The following is a 21,321-nucleotide window of genomic DNA, read 5'->3' on the forward strand; positions in this document are numbered from 1 at the left end:
TATAGACATTTTAACTTGAATTAAGTTTTAAAAAGTGCTAATTTAAAAATCAAATCGACGCGTGTAGATAAACAAAGATTTTATACAATTAGAAAGACTGGTAATTTTAAATTTTAACAAGCAGTGTAACAGCTACGTGAGTGATACACACCTGATGATGGCCATTTAGGGCCGAAACATGTAGTGTGGAGGAGGAAAAGAAGTAAAAACTACAATAAAATTTGTTGCACTTAAGACGGTATTTATCCATATATATTGTGTGAGTGTAACAGGATGCTGAAATATAATATTGCTCCACGTATTAATAACGCGGGAGCTATACAAGTCTCCCTGAATTACACATTTTCACTAGTAACATGCCGCTGGCTAGTAGGCTTGCTCGGAACTAACTCGTAGGTAGCTGCATTGAAAACTCACTGTGGATAGCCTTCGCTGCTCCTTATGTAGCCTCGATCGGACAATACGGAAAACGGCCACGTAATAGGCACCCTTGTTGCCTGGCGCTGTGTTGCTAGTAACACTAGCGGAAGTAACCGCTGTTACTACCGTCGTCTCTCGCAATCACTGTTTACCCGCGCTGCCTAGCAACCCGCGGTACCCTTGGTGACGTCATCGCTGTTGACTCGCCTTGCATAGCGACCAGGATGCTAGGACTCGGCTAACGTCTGCTCCGCTCGTGACGTCACCGCGGGAAGAGTTGCGGGGTGATTACTCACCTATTACGCGAGCGCTATGTTACCGCTACGTGCAGCTGGGGAGGTAGGGGTCAACATGTCACAATATGTTACAATGTTCAGACAATACCCTTGCTTCACAGTATGCATAACAATGGATCATACCATCAGCAAACAGAACTTACTAGGCTCAATTTCAAAATGCTACATATGTAATGAACTCCTTTCAGCACATCAAGTAATAAAAGAATGCTTAAGTTCATAAAGCATCGTACCTCATTTTCAGATTCAAACAGAATCTGATCATACTCGCTTAAAGCGACTAAGAAGATTATGGAGGTGACATTTTCAAAACAGTGGATCCATTTCCGTCTTTCCGAACGCTGCCCTCCTACATCCACCATCCTGAAATATGAATAAGAGAAGGAATGAAGTACATAAAAAGTATTTTTCTTCACGAATGTTTCTAAATGCACAACATTATATCTACATTTTAGGTGCTTGCAAAAATAATAATAATTACATTTCACATATAATTAAATATACTAAAGCCAATTTTTAGGCCGCGCCATAGCCCAAGCGGTGGCCTGGGTTCGATCCCGGGTCTGATCAAGTGGGATTTGTGGTGGACAAAGTGGTGCTGGGGCAGGTTTTCTCCGAGTACTTCGTTTTCCCCTGCCAATCTTCATTCCACCAATTGCTCCACAATCAACCTCACCTATCATCTGGGGCTGGTACAATAGGCCAGAAGTGGCCGCAGTACAAGGGACTTAGTCCCACCCCACTAGCAATAAAAAAAAAGCCAATTTTTAATTTATTAGTTGATTGAGATAAAGAATTCTATTCCACGCTATGTTACCTTCCAAGCACAAAAGACTATTCAGCAAGAATGATATACTTCTATGATACATGTTATAAAACAGAAAGCAGAGAACACATCAAATTTTGAACTGGTACTAAATTAATTACCAAATTTAGTTTCACAACTATCTTTCAAAAGAACACAATCCACTCACAGAACTCTTCTGAAATAACAGAACACAAGTGAAATATTACTGATTCCTGACCATGAAAAAACATTATCTGTGAGGTAATGAGAAACTGTTTCATGCATGAGTGACTTTTATACATCCATAAGGAACATTCTTAAAGCTATTCAAACTAGTAAACACTAATTTCTTATGTTATGCTACCTGTTACCAATCCTCATGCAAATACATAAATAATAAATTTAAAGGAACTGCAGAAAAATTGCTAAAATGCCACAACAAAGTAAAATCAGATCAAGTTTCAAATATCTGCCAAACACAATCCAAGATATCAATATAAATTAAAAAAACACCATCTCACACACATAAACCAAAAACTTCTTGTAAAATGAAACTGTTTAGACTATAATGTTACAACAATATACAGTCTTATTTCTACAATCCCACCACCTGTCCTGTAAAGTTTTTACAGTGGTCGCAGTCAGTTGTAAAAATGTGGTTACTGTATATTGTGTGTCTGCACCATAGCTCAAACAGTTAGTCGCTGGCTTCCCACAGCGGCGGTCCGGGCTTGATCCCGGCTCTGGTCAAGTGGGATTTGTGGTGGACAAAGCTGTGCTGGGGCAGGTTTTCTCTGAGTACTTTGGTTTCCCTTGCCAATCTTCATTCCACCAAATTCTACATCATCATAATCACCCGCAGCCGGTACAAGAGGTCAATCAGTGGTCACCATGCCGAGTGGATCCAGCTGGACTCCACCCCCCACTAAGAGAATTACTGTATATTATTAAATTTTGATGGAAAATTATGGCATTATACATAGTATAACACATTTTAATACTCTGTTAAACTAAAGTTTGCACACATAATTAGGGACATGGAAAGCTTTAGAAAGCTGCAAGCTGTTCTTGTAATCATAACAGAAAGCAAGATGAAACAGTATAGCACATTAACACATTGAAAGTAATTCTGAAGTTACTGCTAATTACAAATACTGCTGGTTGCTATATGCTAACATTCACATTTAATTAAGCATGCTTCCCAAGCAAACAGCCATCACAAAGTCTGATTCTGTACACACATTTAAAATTAACTTCTTGTATCACTGAAAACATTTAACATGCTGGAAATGTAAACAAATACATGCAGTGTCAGCATGTTCTCTTATCCTGTCGTCGGCAGTATCATTACAGCAATAAGGAAACGACCTCTCTATGCATTTACATCTGGTTAAACTGTTGCAGGGAAAGATGTTTTTGTTGTAAATGAGTGACAAAATAACCAAAATGATCCACTGGTATGTGAAAGTTAAAGGAACATCATCAGGGTTACTAGGAAAGCAGCCAGAACCAATGCAATAATTTTCTTCAAGTATTCAGAATTTCAAGGAATTGGGAGAGCTTAGTATAGTGACAAAGTTGTGGGTTTCACTGTGGAATTTGGGTTATATTTTTGGTGGGGACAGATGTCTTAGTCTAAACATTGATCAAACTGGCTCTATGGCTCATCCAATCCCATCCAGTGGATACTGGTTGCCGTTTATTGTGTGTAGGTGGCTGGGGTGTGAAGCTCACCACTCACCTCCATTCGGTGCATTAAGAATGCATGGAGCTATACCTCTACTCCCCCATAGGTCTTTATGGTGTGGTGCTTAATTTAGCACAGGGAGAATAAAAAATTTAATATATCAATGACCTGAGTGAATGTCCTCTGAAATGCTGCACCCTGGAGTCAGCCTGACATCTCAGAGGAAGATATTTTCTCTGTTTCAAGGGTCAAAGAGTAAGCCAAGGAAGAAATGAGCAGAAGGAAGCAGAAAAATTTGATATGTTCCATTCTGGTCCATCACACTATCAATATCATAAGAGGTTAAATAGTTCCGCCCAGTGTGACGAGTAAAGATTTTTCTTATTTCAATCCTTCATCACTTACATGTTTCGGTCTTTACAGACCATCTTCAGAGGGACCTCAATACAATCGGAAGCCACCATTACAATATATTTTTGAATGTTGAAATATATACATATAATGTTATTAAAATACAATGGATATAAGATCTAAAGTTTTAACTACAGCGGCTGTCTTAATATGTTAACATATTTACAATATTTACATTTACAATATTTAAATTTACATATTAAGACAGACACTGTAGCTGTTAAAACTTTAGATCTTGTATCCATTGTATTTTATCAACATTATATATATATATATATATATATATATATCTTTTAACATTCAAAAACATATTGTAATAGTGGCTTCCGATTGTATTAAGGTCCCTCTGAAGATGGTCTGTAAAGACCAAAACATGTAAGGGATGAAGGATTGAAATAAGAAAAATCTTTACTAGTCACACTGGGCGGAACTATTTAACCTCTTATGAGGCAGATAAAGTTTCACTCAGCTTACCCTTCAGCACTGAAGATGGTACTTACATGTTTCTCCAAAACAACAGGCACGTGCAGAACTACACAGTCTTACAACCCAGACCACCATACTCCTCTTAGCCACCACCACAAGACCCTCAAACCCAATGTCCTCTCAAATGTTCTCGTACACTTAAAATATGCTTCCCACTGGAGGAACTACGACATTTTAAGTGACACCACTGTACTGGGGTTTACTCAGAACATAACAATACACAACAGTTCACAGCTATTTCTTTATTTCACTCCAGATCAAAGTTAACTGTATTATTAACCAATAACACCATAACTCACAATAATACTCTATGTACAACCAATATGCTTAGATAATGCATTACAATATGAAAGCCAAAGCAAAGGAGAAATCTGGTAGCCAGATAAATAGCAAGCACTTACCCAGATGCAAACATTATAATGATCTGCCCCAGAATTGAACCACAAAGAACAAAACAAACGCAACAATTACAGCTTCACTTCATATACCCAGAGAAAGGGGAATTTTTGCGAAATAAGAAATCAATTTGCACATTTCCCTCTTGAAGTTATAATGAATGACATGAGTTGAGAAAGCCTTGTTCAACTAGAGTAACAGGCCTATTCATTAATTATAGCCATCTACTTAAAACAAGAAGCACATTTAAAATGCAATTACAGTGGGAAGTCTCTGTATCTGTAAATCTTAAGAAAATACTATTCTGCTACGGTTTAAAAAAACAAACTGTCATTTCTTCAGTTACGCTTTCCACCACCAGTTCAAATTATTATCCATCATGAATGGTAAAACTGTATCTAATAAGAAAGAGTTCCCAAACAAGTACCATATTAATAAGTATTTGAAAGTCCATAATCTAGAATCAAAATAATATATGAATATTGTTATGGCCTGTATCTGTGGTCATAACTGAGAGGTCTGGCAAGGTGGCCAGGCAAGTACTCTTGTTCTCTGATTCATTCCAGGCCAGAAAACTGCAACCACTCGTCTTCCACCCCCAACAGCACATACTGTACTTTTCCCGTCTCCATAGCTGTGGTTAAGGTTCTAGTTTTGCAGTGGGAGGAGCAGCAGCAAATGCCATCTTTACTGTGGTCATTACTGCATTTACAGAGGTTTCAGTATTATTGTTATTGTTGTATTATCATTAACATCTGACCAACAGACAATCCCCTGCAGGCAATTCTGGAGCACCTTCCTTTCTATATTTCTATATTTGTGGTTCGCATTACTTCTTTTACCTTGAAGACAGGCCGCGCCATAGCTCAAGCGGTTAGTCGCTGACTGCCCACCGCGGCAGCCCGGATTCGATCCTGGGTCTGGTCAAGTGGGATTTGTGGTGGACAAAGTGCCGCTGGGGCAGGTTTTCTCCAAGTATTTCGGTTTCCCCTGCCAGTCTTCATTCCACCAATTGTTCCACAATCACCCTCACCTATCATCTGGGGCTGGTACAATAGGCCAGAAGTGGCCGCAGTACAAGGGACTTAGTCCCACCCCAGTAGCAACAAAAAAAATAATACCCTGAAGATGGAGGCAGCAGGTTCCACAGAAACAGCAGTACCCATCTACCAACATATATTGTGTCATAACTCAGAAGAGAGTCATTCATGCTTTCTTATTTACATGTTTTTGTTTGGGGCTCTTCCTTTATAATACTTCCATATATCCACGATACACATAATTCTGAGTGCCAGCCACCTGTTGTCTGTCAATGGCATTAAGAATTCCCATAGTACTAATGAATGAAATGTATAAGGGGCCCTTGCACCGCGACCACAGTGATCTCTTGTGCCTACCCTTCTGATCATCCCCTCAAGAATCCTGTGCTTCGAATGAAGTGCAGGATTTTGTACTTGGCGCAATCTTAAATAAGCTAAGGCCTCACATTCACACAGGACATGTGAGGCTGTTTCATTTTCTTCTTGACACCTCTCACAAGTACTAACAATGTTGGAGATTATAATCTTCTGCAGTATGAAACTGCTTATGAAAATGGTATGTAAGTAGAACTACAAGTAAGCCTTCACTCGTGAAACTTAACAGTACTAACTTTCATAAAATATATCCCAATATAAACATGGCTATCCCGAAGTCACTAACAAGCGCCAAAATAGGAGAACCTCAAGGGTCAATGTTGCTAGTATCAAAACCCATCATCAAGCATTATTAAGTGCCAGTTTTATCCACCTGCAATCTTCAAAACGTATCTCCCTAACAACCATTTTAATACTCAGAATCACTAGGTTTTTGGACTTTGTCCACTGTCTGCTATTCTAGACTAGCAGCTCATGTGTCCCATTTAATTTCAGTCTCATCTGGTTTTCCTTGACCTCCCTAATGGCATATTCTAATCCAAAATTGAAAAGCAGTGGTGATAAATCATCTCCTTGTTTTAGACCATTTTGGATAGAAAAATGTTTACCTATACACAATTTCTATAGGTTTCACTTAAACACATTTATGAAACCTAACTAGTTTCATGGGCACCCCAAACTCTATCAGAATACTGTACAATACCTCCCTCCTAACTGAATCATAGGCTTTCTTGAAGTCTATGAATAGCTGATATACTGCCTCCCTGTTTTCCCATTTTTCTCCAGTATCTGATCCCCAATAATTTCATCTGCATATGGACTGAACCTTGAGAGAAGGATATTGGATACAATTTTGTATGAAGTTAATAGGAGTGATATTCCATGACAATTACTACAGTCAGTTTCATGGCCTTTAGTGTAGACTAGTATAATAATACATCAAGCAATTCTTGCTTATTCCAAATATAATTAACGAGTCCACTGATCTGTAATGTTTCACCTCCTGCTTGAATCAGTTCTGCCAGAATTTGATCACTGCCTGGTGATTTATATTTTTCAACTTTGCAACAGCAACATCGACTTCAAAATGACAAGATCAGGTACTAATAGCTCAGCTGTATGTATTTATGTCTGCCTAACATCACTGAACTTATATACATTCAATAACTGAGAGAAGTAGTTCTTACACCTATTCAAAACGTTGTGGGAATCTGCAAGCAGATCACCATCTCATCCTTCACTAAGTTACTTCTAGGTTGCTAACTCCTTTTAAAATCTTTCATGCCTCTATACAGGTCTCTAATGTTCTTGTTCTCACTGTTCGCTGCAAGCTCATTAATTCACCTTACAGATATTCCCTCTTTTTATTCCTGAAATGCCTGCTGCTGACTTCACATCTTAAAACTGTTCAAATTATCCTCATTTATTTCGCTTAAATCCTGTAACTACTGCAAACTGGCTTGTTCCCTTTTATCTAAAAATTTTGAGCATCTTCTGCTACATCAGTTCATAATACGTAGGCAACAATTTTTTGTAAAGTAACATGCTTTATTATTGACAAACCAAATACACCACCTCAATCTACAGACCTTTATTTATTTTTCCACATAATCACCACTTCTTTGTACACACTTCTCCCAGGGCTCTGCGAGTTTGAAAATTCCCCTTCTGTAAAATTCTGTTCCAGCCATCCGAAGACGACGCACTGCTTTCTGAATTCAGCGTGCTTATGGAAGTGTGTGCATGGGTGCGAGCAGTGTTCGAAAATGGGTGAAACATTTTAAAGATGGGAACACCAGCATCGAAGATGAGCCTTGGAGTGGTTGTCCTCGAACAGCCTCAAATGAACGCAACAAGGAAAGAGTGGATGAGATCACTCAAGATGACAGACGTGTGACTGTGGACACAGTAGCCCGAGAACTTGGAATAGGGCACAGTGCAGTACAGGAGATGATTGAAAGCTTGGGCTATAGGAAAGTTTGTGCTTGTTGGGTCCTGCGTTTATTGACCGAAGAACACAAAAGGTCACATTGGAAGCAATTGCAAAGATGGGGTGGGAAGTTCTTCCACACCCCTCCTATAGCCCTGATCTGGCAGCCTCCAACTACCATCATGTCGAATTTGTGAAGGATCAGCTGCATGGACAACATTTTGAGACAAGGGAGGCAATTCAGAAAGCAGTGCGTCAGTGTCTTCGGATGGCTGGAATGGAATTTTACAGAAGGGGAATTTTCAAACTCCCAGAACGCTGGGAGAAATGTGTACAAAGAAGTGGCGATTATGTGGAAAAAATAGAGAAAGGTCTGTAGATTGAGGTGGTGTATTTGGTTTGTCAATAATAAAGCATGTTACTTTACAAAAAACTGTTGCTCATGAGTTTCAGTATGACCCTCATAATTCAAGACTCCCTTTGGCTGAAATTTTGATGTTCCCTCTAATAACTGCCCAAGTTCTATTAATATCCACCTCAGTGTCCAAGTTTTCCAAAGCTGTGAACCTATTTGAGATTTCAACATGATACTGCTCCTTACCATCTACCTCATTTAATTTCTTGAGATTGAACTTCTCTACATTAAATCTTTTCGTTCTTTACTCACTGCCAGTCTCTCCCTAACTTCTGCCAACGCCAGACAGTGGTCAGTATAACAGTCTGCTTCCAAGGCATCAAGTACACTTGAATGCTGTCTCCAGTCTATCAAAATGTGGTCAATCATCAGGAGATATCAAAGTAAATTTATGAGTGTTATGATGTGGGATCATTGTACTTCTGACAGTCAGATTTTTGGATGTGGCAGTGTTTACCATTCTAACTCCATTATCATTTCTAATTTCATGCAAACTCTCATTCCCAATTGTTGGTTTATAAATGTCTTCTCTACCAACTCTGGCACTGAAATCTCCTAACAAAATTTTCATATGGTATTTAGGAAATTTACTGAATACACGTTTAGTTCGTTGTAGAAGCTGTCCTTCATATCATCAATTTTACCTTCTGTTGGGCCATGAAAATTCAGAACAAACATCACACCAATGACTTCTTAGTATTATGTACAACAGCTTATCAATAACAAACTCTATCCTCCTAACTGCTAATATGATTCTCCTATGTACACACACACACACACACACAAAAGGGGGGTACATAATTCATGATTCTCAATCCCCTTTACACAGGAAAAAGTATATTCGCCTGCTGGTTCGGTGCCACTCATCCAATCAGACCTGTACTCCCACTAAATCTAACTTACATTTTGATACTGTAATCAGACTAAGCAAAACTGTAGGATCCTACATTAACTGGTGCTCTTCACATGGTCATTATGTTGGAATTATCTGTGACAAGAAGTTAAAAATGGCCTGATGTTCACACTAAGTTTCACAAACACCTGAAATTAATTCATAAGTTACTGGGAAGATCAAACACACAGACATGACATCATAATAAGCCTTTCCTTATAAAATGAGGTAAACTGACAAAAAATTCATATTTTCAGAAGCAAAAAATGTACGTAACAAAATGTCCCTAAGGATTTCCCTTGGCATTTGTGAACACAAAATAAAAGGATTTTTTATTAATAGAAATTTTTAAGAAGTGTGTGCAGTGTTAATTTTAGTCAACCACAGAAATCAGGAAATCATGCATGACTGTAACCAAAATAATGTTCAGAAAGACTCAAAAAATAAATTAAAACAGCAGATAAAATAACCACAGTTTTTAGTTGTGTAATATCCTTAACCACAACTTCAGATTATACAGCAAAAACCTCCATCACCATATTACTTAATTAGTTCCAGTATTTCATACATAAATTTCTGGTACTTGTCAGTCCACCATGCTAAGTATAAAGTTATAAAAACATCACAGTAAATTTTGAAAAGTGAATGGCATACATACTCATCCACAAGTCAATTGTACACACGATGTAGATTAATGTGGTTAAAAAGTGTACTGTCTCCAGAGATGTACCATCATGTAGTCTGGCAGGAGTCCACTGATATTGTGGTGGACTTCTGCTGGACTACATAGTGTTACATCACAATGCTACACTTCACAGTCACCACTGCAACAACCTCAAAAATCCAACACTGGCTAAAACTGAACTTTCCCTGTACACCCATGTTAGATCTGGAATACAATATTTTAGTTGCTTTTTTTTTCATCTTAATAGCAAAAATAATACAATTACATCTTACAGGCATGTAAAATACATACATAATTCTTGACTAACAGAAACACTGAGCAATAATAACAAAACCAAGACCTCGGATTTCACATAACATAGCAAGGAATTATGAAACACGTTAACTTCAAAGTTTGCAACATGCCTAATAACACACACAATTTTATGATTACGCACCCTCTTAAAAATTATTTTCTTATTAGAAATACTTATTTGTTCTATTCTGAGTGCATAATACTTATGAATGGGAACTCCTGCACTAGAAGATTCACCAATCATGGTGGACTAATAGACCAACAAAAATCCCCTACTTTATAAACGAAATTTTACCTTATTGTGGACAATAAAGCAAATAAGCTATTTGTATTACCATCTAGCTGAACTACCAAGAATATGTACATGGAAGAATCTCTTTTAGACCTGTTAAAGGACTTTCAATAAAGACAAAAAAAAAATATGTTTCTATATCCTGTTAAATAATTCCTACCTAAAAATGATGGAGTCCAAATCAAAAGGGTACTCTAAAATGCCTGTGGTGGGCGCTCTGGCCCTGAGAATGTCCTGCTCGGTTGGGAGGTACTCTGCCTTCTCAATTCGCTCGATATCACTCAAGTAGCTGCAACAACGAGAAGGAGGGGGCGAAGGCCCCGGGAGGGCCTTGTCACCACAAGACACATTCACAAACACACATAGACATAACAACATGCACAGAGCTACATGAGGCTTTTACAAAGTTGGCCATTAATGTGGGTAAGGAAAGGAGGAAAAAATTAAAAAAACACAAGTACAATTTATCTTCTTTTTAATTCAAAAACACACTGTTGTATTTCTTTGCATGTATGGTGCAATCTGGTCAAACAGATTCAACCGTATGGATCTTAAAGACAATTTTCCACAACATCCCTATTCACGATACTTATCAGAACAAGAACAGATGCTGGGGCAGCTCCTTCAGTGTTACGATCAGGCTACGTGTTGGATAACTAAGGAAGTGAAGCTCCATTCCTACATGGGCCAAGAGATTCCCATTTCTCCATACCTTCAACACTGGCACTGGGAACCACCTATCCTTCTATTCAGTGATATCAGGGGCTCCTAACTGGTGGTAAATCATCACTGGCATCAAACTGACCATTCACCGTAATCTAGTGCCACATCTGACCCCTGGTACGGTGACTAATGAAGTAATGAAACGACTTTAACAGCTACAACTGAAATTCCTAATCAAAGAGAGTACAGACTTTTGCATTGCTTCTTATCACCAGAGGGTAAAAAACAAGGTCAGATTTTGCATTTCCATTTGCATTTCCATGAGTAAATTCCATTTACTCATACGAAGTGTGGTATCAAAGTATTTATCTTTAGTGCCGAATGTACACATGACGTGTTAAACACTATTCATCACATCATTATACAACCACCAAAAATTATTTCAGACCAAAGTATTGCCCACAATCTTCAAAGACAGCCAAAAAGGGGAGTAAAAACTCACAAAATTGCACCTTACAGTAGAGAAATCTCAGCAAGTGAATTTTCACACAAATTATATGACCTAAACCTTTTTCTATGTTGTATCCTTTAACTCAAGCTAATGTCTAATTTATGCAGTGGCTTGTTTTCAATGTCACACAGTTCGCTGACACCTAACCTATCAGATATTAAACATTACCACATACATTCACCTAACCTAGATCATCAGATCTCCAACATCATCACATACTGACATAAAACCTAAGTTTTCAGAGCTTCACCATTATCAGATACTGACACAGGAAAGCCATCAGTGAGAATATACATCTGTTTCCAGTATATATTCAATTTTACTGTTGATACGAAGCAGTAAAGCATAGTACAGAACTTTTAAAGAAAAGTGTAATCATGCTAGAAAAACAAGTGCATTTATCACATGACCAATGAATTAAATACTGAACTAAGACTATCCAAAAAAATACAAAATAAAGACTGCTACAGTCCTATTTGCTTTATAATAGACATCAATCAATATCTTTGTCAAATCGTAACAGCCTATGTCATTTTAAAATGACATCGAAAACCAACACTTCCTGCCTTCTGCATAAACAGAATAATGATAATTAATGTATTAATTAATGCCACATTCATATAAATAGGTGAAATATGAAACAAAAGGGTGTGCTCTACAAATTTATAATTAGCTACACGACATTGCAAAACATGCCACAGCATAAACAAAGAACTTCTTCAAGAGTTAAAGAAATGGGAATAAAAATGGAGGGGACAGGAAAAGAACATGACCAACCCAGGCTATTCTAACCCCCAGGCATACCAAACTGACAAGACAATTCCAGACAGGCACACAAACTCGAGCTAGCGAGCATGACAAGAACCGTTATCATGTGCTAGAATCTCGCTGGTTTCCCTGTACAAACCTACCGTACCTAAAACGAATTTCTTCCAAATCAAAGGGGTATTCTATTATACCAGTAGTGGGGACTCTGACACGCAAAATATCTTGCTCGGTTGGGAGGTAGTTTGGGGCAGCGACACGGTCGATTTCCATCAGGTAGCTGCAATGTAAATATAAGCTCAAAACAAATACACAGTACATTCATATCCAATCCTTGGAGACTGCAAAATACCCTCTAAATTTTAAGTAGCTGCCAACCATAGTTAGCTCAAAGTATGAGGGACAGTCAGTAAATAGGTCACAAATGGATGTAAAACAGCTGTAATGGACATAATAGGTTTTCTGCAAGTATCACTAGGTAGCAGCACAATCCAGTTTCATGACAGTCTAGGTAACAGACATGTGTACGCATGTTCAGAGGCTAGTTTCAGTAGTCAAAATGGTGACTGTGCTTGAGGAGTGTTCTACCAAAGATCAGCAGTCTGTTATGCAGTTTTCTGTGGGCGGAAGAACTCAACACAAAGGATATTAATAAATAAATGTTTTCAGTTTATGATGGGAAGCGTTGTTGTGTGAAGGGATTCACAACTGGGTCGAGAAATTCTCTCATGGGTGTTCAAAAGTCGTAAGTGATGCCCAACCAGGTGTGAAAGTGGCTGAGACAACAGTCAAAAACTTCTACACTGCGAGTTTTGACGTGCTGGTAAAGCAATGTGTTATCAATGTTGGTGGAGGATATGTCAAGAAACGAATGTTCAGTCCATGTTCAAATGCCACATGTTTTATGTTTTATATCCATCTGTGACCTATTTACTGACTCCTCCTTGTATACATCAAAACCAGAAACGTTTAACAAGTATCAAATTCTTTACTGTACCTTTTGCTATAATCAAGTTAAGTGACTTTCAGGGACCTGATCAGTTCAGTGCACATCATGGTATTTTGCATGAACTCTATTCTTCACAAGTAGTAGACTACCACTATCATCTGAAATGTTTAACTTACTTTGATGATATGAATTGGTGATACCAAATTTCCTCAATACTTGCTTTTAGATCATTATCCATGCTGCAGCATAAATAACTGTAATACAACACTTGAAATACCAGAACTGAACCACTGAACTATGGGGTATGAAAATAAAGGACTAGGATGAACGTTTCTGTGCAGCAACTGGAATTACTGAAAAGATGGCAAGTACTATACTGTAAGGATACATGTGTCAACAGTTGAACAGTCACTTGGATTCAGGTAGCTTTGTGGTTGATGTTTTTTTCATGGCATGTATTTTTTGTCAAAATTCAATGTTAAATTTTTAATGAAATTGAGAAAAATGCCACTGACATTTATAAAATGTTACAACAGGTTAACAGAGATGGAACAATGATGAGAACACAAGTCTTTATGTAGATGAAGAAATTTAAAGTCCGAAGGGAAGTTGTTTGCAGACAATGTAAGATATGGTAATCTGAGGCCCCTTAAAAGAACCATTCAAAGTGTGGGGTAAGGCGTCTGAAATGATGAGATGTGGTAACCAGTTGACTACTCAAAAAACAGAAGAACAAATTAAAAAGAAGACAGAAACTATGAGACTGACTTGTCGGTGACCATCTGAACACAAACAAAGTCTGTGCCCAAAATAGAACAAAAAATATCACCAGCATGTGAAGATTTTCTCAGGTCATGACAAGAAACAATGAATACAGATGATACAGCACAAACCAGAAGCAAAATGCTAAAGTGTTCATTCCAGAAGTTCAGTCTCTTGAGACAATATGAAAATCAAAACCATGCTCTCACAAGAATGTGATTTTCATTACAGCACTGTCAGTAAAGCAATTTTGAGCTACAAATCAAGCAAGCATTTACTACACTTGCCTAATATGATGGACTTTTCCATGTACCCAAATCTAAGGAATAACTCAAATTCCTTGCAAGTGTCTCATTTTGAATAATGTGAAGACTTTCTTAGCATTGTGATGATAGTACACATGGACAAAACAAACAAAACAAACTCCGTGGCTTCAGTCAGCAAGCGAACTATAGCGACCGCTGCTTGTTGGTAAAGTTAGTGCCAACTTTAGCAGATAGAGGGTGTGGCATGGTCAGAGCAACAGATCCCCACAGCCATTATATTTCGGTTTTCTAGACCGGAGCTGCTACTTTTCCATTCAAGCAGCTTCTCAATTATCCTCACGAGGCTGAGTGGATCCCATTCCAGACCCACTACTTCTCAGAAAATCTGGTAGCACTGGGAATCGAACCTGCGACCTGTGCATCTGTAGCCAGGAACTCTGACCACTACACAACAGAGGTGGTCTAGTACACACAGAACTTGCAAAAAATAATTTTTCTTCACAACAGTCCTGCTTACCACATTTCACAAAACTCGTGTAATTAAAAAAATATTCCCAAAATGTCACCTGTGTCCAGCGAGAAGTTCCCTCTATTCTCTGTAACATGAAATGTTTTCCTTTCAAAAAACCATTACACCACTTTCTACTTATCCATTATCATTATCCGTCCCCAGTGTGTTAATTAACAGATATTATATTCATTGGTAGATTCTTTCACACTGTATAAAGAAAGTATATCAAAAATTTCAGCAAGCCGTTATTCTGACAACATTAAAAGTGGACACCATGGTCTGCAACTCAGGAAGAAACATGTAGTTCATTCAGTTTCATAAGAAAACATTATTTCTTAAATAAAAAACTATCAGGCCAAGCATATGATGACATTACAATGTAAAAATCATCAAGAAGTTATAAATAATTCTCTGGCAGAAAAAACGATTGTCTTGCCATATACAGATATGAGAAGAGCCAACTGCATTCATTCCATTCAGCTGCAAAGGTCTCTATGAGATACTAATTCTGACCAGTCAACTGGTACAGCACATAAAGAGAGATATGGAATACTCTGTCCAATAATACATTTTAGAATATTTAATTTTCCATGCCAGTATTAGTAATTCTGAAAAAGAGAAATATAAAGATAATAGTTTTACCTTTCAGTATGCACTGAACACTCATGGACTTTATTAAAAATTATTCATATGCAGGACACCACATGATAGTGGCATTACCGTTGCATCAGTGTACTGACCTAATGTATACACTATGTCTGTGTGCACTGAAGGGTTAGAGACAGAACAAAAAGTGACATATGATTCCTTCTACACCAACAACCTGTTTGAGTTTTACTTATTAGATTTTCTGCACCTTTCCACACTGTTTCTGGTGTTGAACTGAAATTACATCATTGGCTAAAATATTTCTGGATGCAACAACTCACTATTTGGCAGAGTCAGTGAGCTGGTATTCACGTCTTCTGTCGTAGCACTCTTGGATACCCGCATCTGCCCAAAGATCCTTGATGGCTTCCACATACGGACTCTCAAACGTTGTTACTGTTTCATAGTCCACAGTGCGAATAAGTTCTGCCTTATCCTGAAAAACGCATTTTATATCATTTTAGTATCCCTTGTTGTCATACATCATTAAATGCTTATTAAAAAATTCAGACTTTATCAAAACATTAATTCAATAAACTTCTCTGCTTATAAATCAGGGCTGCACAAATATGAGCATGGCTGGCATGTTTACTGGTTATTCCCCCTTGCATATTCCTTACTTCACTGGCTCTACAGCCCGCTTCGGCCCTGGCCTCTGATCTTTCAGTTTCATGATCATTTTACAGATGGTAGGACTCCTTGGATGAGTGACCAGCTCATCATAAGGCTTCTACCTAAACACAGGACAACACAAACACAGAATAAACACATACAGATCGACTCCACAATCCAAGCTTCCGAGGGAGCGAAGAGAGTACATGCCTTGGGGAGGCCGCACATCAACCGCATCAAGACAAGCATCAAGACATGGGACAAAAGACGCAGTCTTGCTTCATTTGTGATTCGTTAGCATCATGACTCAGACCGGTGTGTGGTGGTCTTCATAATCTCATTCATTTCAACTGTGCTCCTTTCTTTGCATCATGTTGCAGACATTGTGTCTTAACTGTTACGTGTCTTGACACGGCCTACCTCAGACCACGCGGCTACCGTGACTGGCTCCCCCCTTACATACAGTATATAACATTTTATTCAGACATCTCTATACCACAGCACATATGAAAAAAAAAAACCCTGAGGGTACACCGTACCTTATATAGGCAAATTTATGGAAGAAATGTTCTGTGTGATCAACAAGACCCCCGGTATGGTGATTTTTGTTTCCACTTTACTGAAAATATGAATCTAGCAACTTTCTAAGAATCATTCGATGATCTGCATCACTATCTGAAGACGGGGCACCCTCAACTACATTTCAGAGAAGCAACAGTTCAATACACAGCTGAGCTAAAAGTTGCCTCTCATTAATACAGGTTGAGGGCATAAAGAAATGTCCCCATTACTTACAATGTTTGAAGATTCTGCATACTGGATCTTAAGTAAATCCATGGCTCTTATCATACTTTGCATTGCCATGAAGATATTCTGGTACACAAGTTTGATGAAGCCACGCTTGTCTTCATCTGAGTACCCTGACCCATGGATGATTCTCATCTGTTTGATGAATGTTGACTTCCCTGACTCTCCTGTGCCTGTTGAAATGGAAGGACAAAAGTGTTACTTCAGTTTATAGACTAAACCCAGCAACTGAAATATGTAGGAAGGAATACTATGGACTGGGTGACTGGGGTTTCATCCCTGACAGGACCTTACTGAAGTGTAAAGAATGGTAGTAGGGCCCATTCAGCCTCTATCCTAAACGTAGCATGGCTCCTTCCCTGGTAGTAAAACTATGAGGGCTGGTGGGTTGCTGAGCAGTCTGAACATTGCGGACAAAAAAAAATACACTGACCTCACAAGGAATCCAACCTCGATTCCTCAATAATGAAATCAGCAGCCTAGTCCGCAGAATGAGGGGTGGAGTCCAGTTGGGTCCACTCGGCACAGTGGCCACTGATTGGCCTAATGTACCTGCCCCGGGTGATTATGATGATGGAGAATTTGGTGGAATGAAGGTTGGTAGGGGAGATCGAAGTACTTGGAGAAAACCTACCCCAGCGCCACTTTGTCCACCACAAATCCCATCTGACCAGACCCGGGTTTGAACCTGGGCCGCTGTGGTGGGAAGCCAGCGACTAACCGCTTGAGCTATGGTGCGGCCTTGCAGCAGCCTAGTTACTTTACTGACTGCGCTATCCCAACTATGGTCAAAATATGTTATGAATAAAAAAAACATGCTTCATTTCCGCGGCTTAACGTTACCATTTATTCAGAGTTGTGCAACATAACCTCATCAAAACGTTCATAATTTTTAATATACAAATAAACCTTTCACACACTGTTTACTGGTATGTTTATGCTTTACTTCCCCTCCAGTTTTCAAATACCTATNGCTGGTGCAGGTTTTTTCCGAGTACTTCGGTTTCCCTTGCCAATCTTCATTCCACCAACTGCTCCACAATCACCCTCACCTATCAGAAGTGGCCAGAAGTGGCCACAGTACAAGGGGCTTAGTCCCACACCACTAGTCATAAAGTAAAACCATTGTACAATGATGAGTTGGCCTCAACAGTGGCATGATGCTCATACCAAAGTTTAGGAAAACCTGCAGACTGGCCTGAAACTTGTCTATGTATATGACAGAACACTTATTTGTCCTCAAAAATAAGGAAGAGATGTTTATGAGAACTTTAATGATCTTCCCCAGACCACACATGCCGGAACATTGCTGCTATATTATTAAAAGGTATTACATATATAACTTGAGATACACCAGAGTGCCCCTTATAAGCACTGGTTCTTCCAAATAATCTCCATTTCTGCCCGCCAGTTCCAACTGGCACAATAATCCTACTAGTAACTTGCCAATATAAGCAGGCACATTCCTCAAATACACACTTCAAACCTGTAGATGAAGGCAACCTCCGAAACAAAACTATACCCAGAAGATCAAAATCCTATCACTGACATGAAATCCTCAAATTTTATGACTGATGCCGGAAGCAGCGTCATCAGCAGCGACTTGAAGCCGAGAGCAAATGATGCTCGAGATGGTTCAAGTTCGTATAGCAACAGGCGTGACCAGAGTGGTTTGAACGACTGTTGTACTGCGATGTGGAAAGCAAATGGAAAAATTACCACATTATCACTTTTCCTGGATAGGCTCTTTCCAAAAACAGAGATACCACGTATGCGAGATCCAGAAGACGAGAAAGAAGACGTAAGAAGATGCTGGATGACCTTGGGGACAGAAGAGGAACTGTTTTGGAAGAGACTGTGGACCTGTCGTCTGACAGATTATTGATGGATGAATGAATGAACTGGATATGTTCCCTGTTCATTTTTCACCTATCTTAATAGTCTGAAGTTTACCGCAAAGGTAAAGGCCCTGTGCTTAATTAAGCACCAAACCATTAAGACATATGTGGGAAGCAGAGGTATAGCTATACCACTTTTGACCTCGGCACTAGATACAAGCTGCTTTAGCCCTAGGGAAAAAGCCCCTGGTACCATTGGATAGGAGGCTGTGTGGGCCCCAGAGTCAATGTGGACGCTGTGGAAAAGAGAAATATCTTGCCCCTACCAGAAATCGAACTCCGGCCGTCCAGCCTGTAGCTATACGACTTACAATGCTGACTCACAAACGCATACAGAAACATATATCTATAAGAGACAACCTGAAACAAATGAAACCTTAAGGACACTAACGCTTAACCTGTAAATACATATCACATCTGTTGTTCAAGTTTTGACTGACAGGAGGGGAGGCAATGTGCTCGACCTCGCGTGTCAGCCGGGTCGAGGGTAAGGGTGAGTGTGAGATTAGTGCATATGCTAAGGAAACCTAAGTCACGCCCTCAACATCGTTTTCGCCATGCCTTTCAAGATTATCGATCAGAAGTTGTCCCTTCCGCCAACATGAGAAAAGTAAGAAACCGATAACGCACGGGGCTCAAAACACGGAACTTCGAACAACGAAAAGATCGGTAGCAGGGAACACAGGCTGGGTTGAAATATCAGTGCAACGTTCAGCACCTCCTCACACAAGCTCGCCTGTTTCTTTAATCACAACAGAAAAAAAAAAGTAAAGCTATCCCTGCTAACAAGCAGCAGAGGTCCATAGGGTTGTGAGACGTCGAGACTATCACATTTTCTAGACAATCAGCTCACAGATGGCGGTGAGGTTGTCAGACTTACGCGCCGGTCACCCTTTACCAAGAATATTCAAGAAGATTCCTGGTACTCATTTCTGTTAGAGGCTGAGCCGACGCCAGGGCCATAGTGCGGCTGGAAGGATTAGGTCAATTGAAAAAAATCCACCTCATCTGGATTCGATCCCACGACCTTCCGGCTTGTAACATAGTGCCTCAACCTACTACGATGCCTTATATCCAAAAATCAGCAGATAGGTCATTTAGCGTCCTATTCTGAGGTACTATTCCAGCGTTTACCAGAAGTAATAAGAAAAACCAGGAAAAACCTCTCAGGGCAACCGGTATGCGGACAGAGAGTCGAACCCAAGACATCCTGAATACGAGGCTGAAGCGCTAATCATCACAACACCACGCGTGGTAACTTCTATTATGGTTTACTTTATGACGCCGTATGAACCCGACGGAAAGTAAACATCAATTAATCTTCAGATGTCCTGTCTTCTGACACCTCACATTCTCTCATGTGGTTAAGAACGTTTCGGGTGAACCTGCCTCCATCTACAGGATAGAACTGTCCTACACGGAACTTGGCTATAAAGTATGAAACCCGCACACAGGAAAGCGCGGCCCTTGTAGGAGTCCCTTACGGGGATTTAAATCTTAGAACTGTGAAAGGTGCAGGCATGGAAGATTTGCTGGGCCTTATAAAGCATTTGCTTCTTTCTCTACGGCTATACAGCCCTTTGGACCTTGGCCAGTTCCATAATCCTATACATATTCGGTAGGACTCCTTGGACGGGGGGATCAGCCAGTCGTAAGGCCTCCACCTATACACAGGACACCAACATAATAAACGCACACAGACCTTCATGCCTTGAGTGGGATCCGAACCCACGATCCCAGTGTTCGACGGTTCATGCCTTAGACCGCGCCGCCACTGTGATCAGCCCCATACACATCATACCAAGGGGAAAATTGAAACAGGAAAGATGCGTTCTCTGCCGAAAATCAAAAGACTGCAACTCAAAATAGGAGTCAGTAAAATGTTCCAAGGCATTTATGTCGTGAGCCAGATGAATCCAGCTCAAAGCACCCTTTCCCATTCTGTTAAGATTAATTTTAATATTAGTCTCCCATACACACACAGATGTATGTATGTATGTATGAATGAGGGGTGGTACAAAATCCGGCCCTTGCACCGCGACCAACAATAATCTATTGTGCTTCCCCTTTAATTAACCCCATATTAATCCCACTACGAATGAAATGTAGGACTTCATTTATGGGGGCGTCACAGTAGTCGCTTGGTTCCATAAAGAACTGGCTTAGGTGACGAAATCTTAAATAAGCTATGGCCTCACAATCGCATAGAATATGTGTGCTGATTCCGTCTTCTCTCCGGCACCTTTCAATCACAGTTTGAAAAGGTGTCCTTTTAGGTGGTAGTGTCCTGTGAAGAGCCCTACCATCCATCTTACACGCATAGTTAGTTCTTGTTAAGTTCTCGCTTTGGATTTGCCGGCAAAATACGTATTCCGCGATAACAGTCCTCTGAAAGTGTACATCCAGTGTTACCACTTATAATTTATAAATACGTAAGAATGTGGTCCGTATTTTATATGCACTTCCTTCACTGTTAAAAACCTAACTAGCAAGGCAAGTGACCATTTGATATGAGGCGTAATT

At 39.5% G+C, this 21,321-nt stretch overlaps 1 protein-coding gene across 5 annotated transcripts in view; it reads right to left on the reverse strand.

Annotated features, from left to right (window-relative positions):
* LOC111872659 (guanine nucleotide-binding protein G(q) subunit alpha) overlaps positions 1–21,321 on the reverse strand; it is a 65,961-nt gene that overhangs the window by 21,731 nt on the left and 22,909 nt on the right. For 3 of the 5 annotated variants that reach the window (XM_023866754.2, XM_023866755.2, XM_023866758.2), the window contains 5 exons: positions 16,889–17,073; positions 15,763–15,917; positions 12,497–12,625; positions 10,567–10,695; positions 950–1,079 (listed from right to left, as the gene is read on the reverse strand). In XM_023866754.2, coding sequence (XP_023722522.1) covers positions 950–1,079; positions 10,567–10,695; positions 12,497–12,625; positions 15,763–15,917; positions 16,889–17,073 — 728 coding nt within the window. The remainder of the gene's footprint in view (positions 1–949; positions 1,080–10,566; positions 10,696–12,496; positions 12,626–15,762; positions 15,918–16,888; positions 17,074–21,321) is intronic. The other 2 variants (XM_023866757.2, XM_023866756.2) reach the window with 2 other exon arrangements.

Source organism: Cryptotermes secundus, unplaced genomic scaffold (assembly GCF_002891405.2).
Source record: "Cryptotermes secundus unplaced genomic scaffold, Csec_1.0 scaffold61, whole genome shotgun sequence".
Lineage (NCBI taxonomy): Eukaryota > Metazoa > Arthropoda > Insecta > Blattodea > Kalotermitidae > Cryptotermes > Cryptotermes secundus.